Here is a 7,853-nt window from a genome sequence, read left to right on the forward strand (position 1 = left end):
ACTAAATTAAAATTTGATACATTAACTTTATATTTTAAATACCATAAACAAAGTAAAAATGACAGAAAATAAATTCCCTTGTAAGATATACAGCCAGTATCTCTAATCTACCCCCAAATTTTTTTACATCACCAATAAATTAAAAAATTTGGAAGAAAAAATTTGCAATAAAATGTGTCAAAATCTACTAATATGGTCTTGGGGATTAAAAATGGAAGGAACTTAGAAAGAAAATGAGCAAAGAGACAAAAGCAGATACGGAATATTAAATAAATTTTAGAAACTGGAAAGTGCCTATGTGAAGGAAAGCAGAGAAGCAACGCCATCTGCCCCGTACAACCCCAGAAAGGCTAGGGTACGTGGCAAGACCAAAAATAAGGGTCAGTCTGCATAAGATCTCAGACCCTGAGATTTACCTACCTCAATTCTACATAGCCAGATTCATGCAAAACTTAAAAATATTTTTGCTAGTGTGCACGTACACATTCAAAACAATGAGTTTTCAGTTTGGAGAATTAATTCTAAATAATATATTTTCAAGGTCTTTATAATAAATACTCAGTGTTAGGGTAATAAGCAAACACTACTGTATGCCTTCATATGACCATCAAAGCTTCTGTGAGAAACCTACTTGCATCCCTTCCGAATTCTCTCCAATGTCCAGGGAAAGCTTATAAAGCACGTGAGCGACACCAGGCATTCCTAGTGCTACAACTGTCACTTTCTAGGGCGATCACATCGCTTCCTTTGTTCTTAGGAAGAAAAAAAAAAAAAATTGGATTACAAAATCTTCTCCTGGACTGATCTTTTACTCTAAAAAGCATATTTCAAAGATGAAGCTAAATTTATGAAATTTTTAAACTTGTCTTCAAACATCAGTCACACCATTATAACCACAGACATAATGCTGCGTCCTCCTTGGGGAGAAAAAAATAAAACCTTCCCAGGTATGAACTCTACCTTCAAACATTCCAACAAACATATTTTTAAAAGTAAGTCAAATACAGAATTCAGGCCATGCAACAATGTCTTTTATTACGTATGGGTTTTTTAAATCATTTTTGCAATACCTCCATACACAGGCCAAAAAAAAAAATTATTTAGCATATTGGAACTTGCAAACCTGATCATAGAAAAGGCAAAATTATCCCTACAGCACACTTAACCAGGAGGCCAGTTCATCTGCCGACCTCCAAGAACATGGAGATGAACATGATAGACAGACTGGCCCCCATCTGAACCTTCATTCACCACCATTCGATAGCCCTTCTTCAGGCCCAGATCAGCAGCACATTTCTTGCCAACAATCATCAAATGCCCAAGAAGCTGGAAAAAAAAAAAAAAAGTTTCTTAAGCACTAGTAATTTATAGCTTTATAGTTTCTTGTCATCATGTAACAAACTACCAAGTTGAAAAATTTTAAAGCTACTAAATTGAAACAGACTTTGGGCAAGTATTTGGAAACATTTTTAAATCCTAATATAATCCTATTAGGTATTTATTAATTACTAATTTCAATAAACAAATTACAGACATAAATCTTCTCAATTAAAACAATTTTAAGATCATACTCCAAGTGGTATTTAAGTTTTCTTAGTAAAGCAGACACCTTGCTTGCTTGTTATGGGGGCATATTATCAGTTGGGACAGATTTGGTTATGCTGTGGTAACAAACCACCCAAAAACCTGGTTTACATCAAAAATACATTTATTGTGTTCACTCCATGTTTATCACAAGTCAACCAGGCTCTATATTCCAGATCTTTTTCACTTTGAAACCCAAGTTGATGGAACAGTCTCTGTATGATCACAGTGGCAGAGATTAGAGAGAACATGGCAGACCAGGTATTAACTTCTTTTCAGAAGACATATATCACTTCTGCTTGTACTCACTGGTCAAATTAAGTCATATGACCAGGCCCAACATCAATGACGCAGGAAGTATAATGCACCCCTACATAGAAGAGTGAGCAGTTATGAACAAGTATATGATCTACCACAAAGAGCACTAAGAAAAATTTTAATTGAGGCCTGTACATCCTGGTAATATCAAATTAATTTTCTTTCCTTTAATGGCATTAATACAAGAGCCAATGAACTCTCTCCTATATGATACACTATTTCTTATTAAGGAAAAATGCGTCTCACCAACTAATCCTTGCTTAGAATCCTTTTTGTTTAAGAATTTGTGGTGATGGATGTTAACAAGACTTGCTGTGATGATTTTGTTGTATATACATAAATCAATATGTTGTATACCTAAATCTAATATAATGTTATATGTCAATTACATCTCACTTAAAAAATCACACTATTTATACATTGCATTGAAGCCCTAATGATTTTCCATTTTTCCTCAGTATGCCCTTAGGAAAACAAAAATGTGACATAACCTTAAGGGCGATATTTAGTCTCCAAATCTAAAAAGCAAAAAAAAATTAATGATGTTAGTAAATGTACTTACACTTTCATCATCATCTTCTGCTGCAGAAATCTGGGATATATATTTCTTGGGTATCACCAGAAAATGTGTTGGTGCTTGAGGGGAAATGTCATGGAAAGCAAGACACTGGAAAAAAGGGGGAAACAAGTCAAAATTTCCATATATAGTCTTACAGCCTAAATTTATCACTTTCACACTAACCCCATGGGAGAAACACTGGGGTTCCCCAGTGGTAGGAGATCACAAGTGGACACAATACTTTTCATGGATCTTTTCATGGAACTGACAGGCTAATGGGAAGACTGACTTTAAACACATTAAAGTATACTTAACCAAAGATTCAACATGTTATAAAATACAACAAAGATCCTACAAGTTACAAAGGAAAAGTAACAAGTGCAGTAAATGATTATCACAGAAAAACCTAATTTTGATTGGGTGGTCAAGGGCAACCATTCTGAGCTAGCTACATTTTAACCAAGATCCAAAGGTTGAGAAGCAATTAGGCATGCTAGTCATTGTCTACTATTCCAATATATTCTCATGCAACTCTTCTGCTCAAGTCACACTGTCCACCTCTCTCCACCCTCAGGGCTTTCTCAACTGATTTTCCCTCTATTGCAAAAATCCTCTTTTTCCACAACCCCAACTTTGTCTAACTTAAACTACTATTCATTCCTCAGCTACTAGCATATACATCATTTCTAAAGGAACTTTTTTTTTAATTTTGAATTTCATATTTTTTACTGAAGTATAGTTTTGGGGGGGGTTTCCTGATAGCTTAGTTGGTAAAGAATCCACCTGCAACGCAGGAGACCCCAGTTCAATTCCTGAGTTAGGAAGATCTGCTGGAGAAGAAATGGGCTACTCACTCCAGTATTCTTGGGCTTCCCTTGTGGCTCAGCTGACAAAAATCCGCCTGCAATGCGGGAGCTGCTGCTGCTGCTGTTAAGTCGCTTCAGTCGTATCCGACTCTGTGTGACCCCATAGACGGCAGCCCACCAGGCTCCGCCGTCCCTGGGATTCTCCAGGCAAGAACACTGGAGTGGCAATGCAGGAGACCTGGGTTCAATTCCTGGGTTGGGAAGATCCTCTGGAGAAGGGAATGGCTACCCACTCTAGTATTCTGGCCTGGAGTAGTCCATGGACATATAGTCCATGGGGTCACAAAGAGTCGGACAGGACTGAGGGGCTTTCACTTTCACAGTTGATTTATAGTGTTGTGCCAGTCTCTGCTGGATGGCAAAATGATTCAGCTATACACATACACATTCTTTTCTTAATATTCTTTTCCATTATAGTTTATCCCAGGATACTGGATATAGTTCTCTGTGCTATACAGAGTAGGACCTCGTTTATCCATTCTAAATGTAATAGTTTGCATCTACAAATCCCAAACTCCCATTCCACCCCCTCTCTCCCCTCTCCTCCTTGGCAACCATAAGTCTGGATCTCTATGTCTGTGAGTCTTATTTCTGTTTTGTAGATTAGGTTCATTTGTGTCATATTTTAGACTTCACATATAAGCGACATCATATGGTATTTGTCTTTCTCTTTCTGACTTAATTCACTTAATATGATAATTTCTAGTTGCATCCATGTTGCTACAAATGGCATTATTTCACTCTTTTATGGATGAATAGAATTCCATTGTATATACGTATACCACATCTTCTTTATCCATTCATCTGTTGATGGACATTTAGGTTGTTTCCCTATCTTGGCTACTGTGAATAATTTTTCTATGAACACAGGGGTGTATTTATCTTTTTGAAATATGGTTTTTTCTAGGTATATGCCCAGGAGTGGGATTGCTGGATCATATGGTAATTCCATTTTTAGTTTTCTGAGAAACCTCCATACTGTTTTCCATATTGCCATACTAACTTACATTCCCACTAACAGTCTAAGACAGTTCCCTTTTCCCCATACCTTCTCCAGCATTTTTCACAGACTTTTTAATGACAGTCATTCTGATTCATTACAGTTTTTATTCGCATTTTTTAAATAATTAATGATGTTGAGCATCGTTTCATGTGCCTACTGGCCATCTGTATGTCTTTGGAGAAATGTCCATTAAGGTCTTCTGCCATTTTTTGATTGGGGTATTTTCTGTTGTTGAGTTGTATGAGCTAGTCGTATATTTTGGAAATTAAACCCTTGTCAGTTGCATAGTTTGCAAATATCTTCTCCCAGTCATAGGTTGTCTTTTTTATGGTTCCTTTGCTATGCAAAAGCTTGTAAATTTGATTAGGTTCCATTTGTTTATTTTTTTATTATTTATTTAAATGGCTGTGCTCACTCAGTCCTGTCCAACTCTTCACGACCCCATGGACTGTAGCCTACCAAGCTCCTCCGTCCATGGGATTCTCCAGGCAAGAGTACTGGAGTGGGTTGCCATTTCCTTCTCCAGGAGATCTTACCAACCCAGGGATCGAACCCGCGTCTCCCGCATTGCAGGCAGATGCTTTACCATCTGAGCCACCAGGGAAGCTCAATGAGCTATTCGTATATTTTGGAAATTAAGCCCTTGTCAGTTGCATAGTTTGCAAATATCTTCTCCCAGTCATAGGTTGTCTTTTTTATGGTTCCTCTGCTATGCAAAAGCTTGTAAATCTGATTAGGTTCCATTTGTTTGTTTATTATTTGTTTATATGGCTGTGCTGGGTCTCTGCTGCTGCATGCAGGATCTTTAGTTGTGGCATGCAAACTCTTAGTTGCAGCACGTGGGATCTGTTTTGTGTGTGCTTAGTCACTCAGTTGTGTCTGACTCTGTGACCCCACGGGCCCCATGGACTATAGCCCACCAGGCCCCTCTGTCCATGAGGATTCTCCAGGCAAGAATACTGCAGTGGGTTTCCATGCCCTTCTCCAGAGGATCTTCCCAACTCAGGGATCAAACCCAGGTTTCCTGCAATGCAAGCAGATTCTTTACCATCTGAGCCATCAGGGAAGCCCATTCCCCGATTAGGGATCAAACCCAGTCTTTCTACATTGTGAGTGCAAAGTCTTAAACCACTGTACCTGCTTATTATTTTTATTTCTATTGCCTTGGGAGACTGACCTAAGAAAACATTGGTATGATTTATGTCAGAGAATGTTTTACCTATGTTCTCTTCTAGGAGTTTTATGACATCATGTCTTAGGTTTAAGTATTTAAGATATTTTAAGTTTTTTTTTTGACTATGGTGTGAGGGGGTGTGGTCACCTTCATTGGTTTACATGCAGCTGTCCAACTTTCCCACAGAGTCGGACAAGACTGAAGTGACTTAGCAGCAGCAGCAGCAGGAGTCCAACTTTCCCAGCACCACTCAAAGGAAATCTTTTGATTCTAGTGCCCCTCTTCCAGAGGTTAGGAGCCCTAGTTGTGCAATTTCCTGGTTTTTTCCTTTATGGCAGTGATCACTTTTATAATGAGAAATTTGCTGATTATCTAACATTGATTTCTTCTCACTTTACTCAACTACTTAGGAAATACATCTATTTTGTAGAAATGAAGAGGATAGGTAACATTTAGACTAACTAATTACATACCCCTTGAATAGTTTTGAATCTTGTTCTCTAGTGAAGGCAGAAGCTTCTTAATAGAACCTTTTCCTGCTAACTGTCTCCGGGTAATTATACTTGGTGCTCTGTACAAATATGCTGTATCATGACTGCTTCCTGCTGTTATACTGTTGGAACTCAGATGGTTCAAAAGTCAGTATTTCAACGATCACTTATTAAAGGCAACTAAAAGTGTTTTTGGAGAAGGCAATGTCCACTCCAGTACTCTTGCTTGGAAAATCCCATGGACCGAGGAGCCTGGTAGGCTGCAGTCCATGGGGTCGCTAAGAGTCAGACACGACTGAGAGACTTCACTTTCATGCATTGGAGAAGGAAATGGCAACCCACTCGTGTTCTTGCCTGGAGAATCCCAGGGACGGGGGAGCCTGGTGGGCTGCCGTCTATGGGGTCGCACAGAGTCGGACACGACTGAAGCGACCTAGCAGCAGCAGCAGCAGCAGCAGCAAAACTATTTTTAAAGAAATACACATTTTCTAAAACAAAAGAATTTCCCTAACAGATAAAAAGGGTAAATAAATTCACCTCGAGGAATTAAAACTTAGGTGTTTCCTTATAGTCTATATTTCATAGTGAATTTATTAAGAAGTTACAAAACTTTTATCTAAATCAGCCATCCTGTCCAGCTTTATCTGAGATCCAAAATATAACCTCCCACTAAATATTTTACACAAGATGTCTCAAAGTCAAATGAACTCGGCCTTTCTAAAACCATTTCAACCTACAGTGAGGTCAAGAAAAACGACACTCTTAATCTTTTGGCATAAAACTACTTCCTGTAAAATACTGAAGGAATACTGATCAGTATTCCTTCCTGGGAGGGGCTAACGGAAAGCAAATCCCAGAAGCAGGTTCACTCTTGGGAGTTCGAGGCCCGAGAAGAGCGGGGGAAGCAGAGTGGGGGTCAAGGGGTGGCCGTCGGTGAGCGTCCCTCGCGGAGGCCCAGGGCGTCTGCGCCACCCCCAGGCCGTGCGCCCCCGGCCTCTAGCGCAATGCGGCGGGGAGAGGCGCCCGGAAACGCCCGGGCAGGTCGGCTGTGAGCGGGAGATCGCGGAGATTGGGCCCGAGTCGGTGCGATCGGGTTTCTCCCTGTCAGGCAGAGCGCTGGCGAGATTGTCGGATTCCTTAAACAGTTGAAGTACGAGGTACCCCGGGAGCCTGCAGGCGCCCATGCCGAGGACCCGGAGCGCCCCCCCCAACACACACACACACACACACACACACACACACACACACACACACACCACACCACACCACACCCACACCACACACACACACACACACACACACACACACACACACACCACAAAAGCACACGCGCGCGCACGCGCGCGCCCAGACCCCGCGGTGCGGGCCCGCGAGAGCCCGGCGGCCTGGCCCGCGCCCCGGGCTGATAACGCGTAACCGGAGCGCCGGCACGCGCCGGCCGGCCACCTCGGAGCGACCGCGGCCCTGCCCGCTGGCTGGGGGCCCGAGGCCGAGGCCGCAGGAGAGGGCCCCGTGTCTTCCCTTCTCCCCGGCGCCCGCCGACCCTTCCCATCCCTCCCCTCCGCGGGAAACCCGCGTGTCCACAGTCGCCTGCCCCGTCTCAGCCCACAAGCGACGCGGCGCCCGGAGCCTACCTGGTCATCCTCATAAATGATTTTGGCTGGGATTTCCTTGCGAATGATCTTCCCGAAGATCGTGTCGCCGCCAGGCCGGGCGACCTGAGCCTTGGCGATCTCATCTGCCATCTCTGCCTGCCTCCCGTGCGTCCGGCCGGGGAGAAGGTCGGGAGGAGGGAGGAGCCGGGGGCGCGGGCCGAGGGCGGGAGCGAGCGGACAAGCTTGCGCAGGGACACGCCACC

At 42.3% G+C, this 7,853-nt stretch overlaps 1 protein-coding gene across 1 annotated transcript; it reads right to left on the reverse strand.

Annotated features, from left to right (window-relative positions):
• Positions 1–1,009: 1,009 nt before the first annotated feature.
• HINT1 (histidine triad nucleotide binding protein 1) lies at positions 1,010–7,853 on the reverse strand. Its single transcript, XM_006072659.4, has 3 exons — positions 7,630–7,853; positions 2,465–2,569; positions 1,010–1,326 (listed from the first exon to the last, which is right to left on the reverse strand). Exons 1-3 carry the CDS (start codon positions 7,738–7,740, stop codon positions 1,162–1,164), a joined length of 381 nt encoding a protein of 126 aa, XP_006072721.2. The 5' UTR covers positions 7,741–7,853; the 3' UTR covers positions 1,010–1,161.

The sequence above is a fragment of the Bubalus bubalis genome, chromosome 9, assembly GCF_019923935.1.
Source record: "Bubalus bubalis isolate 160015118507 breed Murrah chromosome 9, NDDB_SH_1, whole genome shotgun sequence".
Taxonomy (NCBI): domain Eukaryota; kingdom Metazoa; phylum Chordata; class Mammalia; order Artiodactyla; family Bovidae; genus Bubalus; species Bubalus bubalis.

What these genes read in the sequence shown, in the direction of transcription:
- HINT1 (XM_006072659.4), bottom strand. Translation starts at nt 7,740, where the DNA reads ATGGCAGATGAGATCGCCAAGGCTCAGGTCGCCCGGCCTGGCGGCGAC. An exon ending in TCATTTATGAGGATGACCAG is followed by an intron (nt 2,570 to 7,629) that starts GTAGGCTCCGGG and finishes CCTTTTTTCCAG; the next exon opens with TGTCTTGCTTTCCATGACAT. An exon ending in CAGAAGATGATGATGAAAGT is followed by an intron (nt 1,327 to 2,464) that starts GTAAGTACATTT and finishes TTTTTTTTCCAG; the next exon opens with CTTCTTGGGCATTTGATGAT.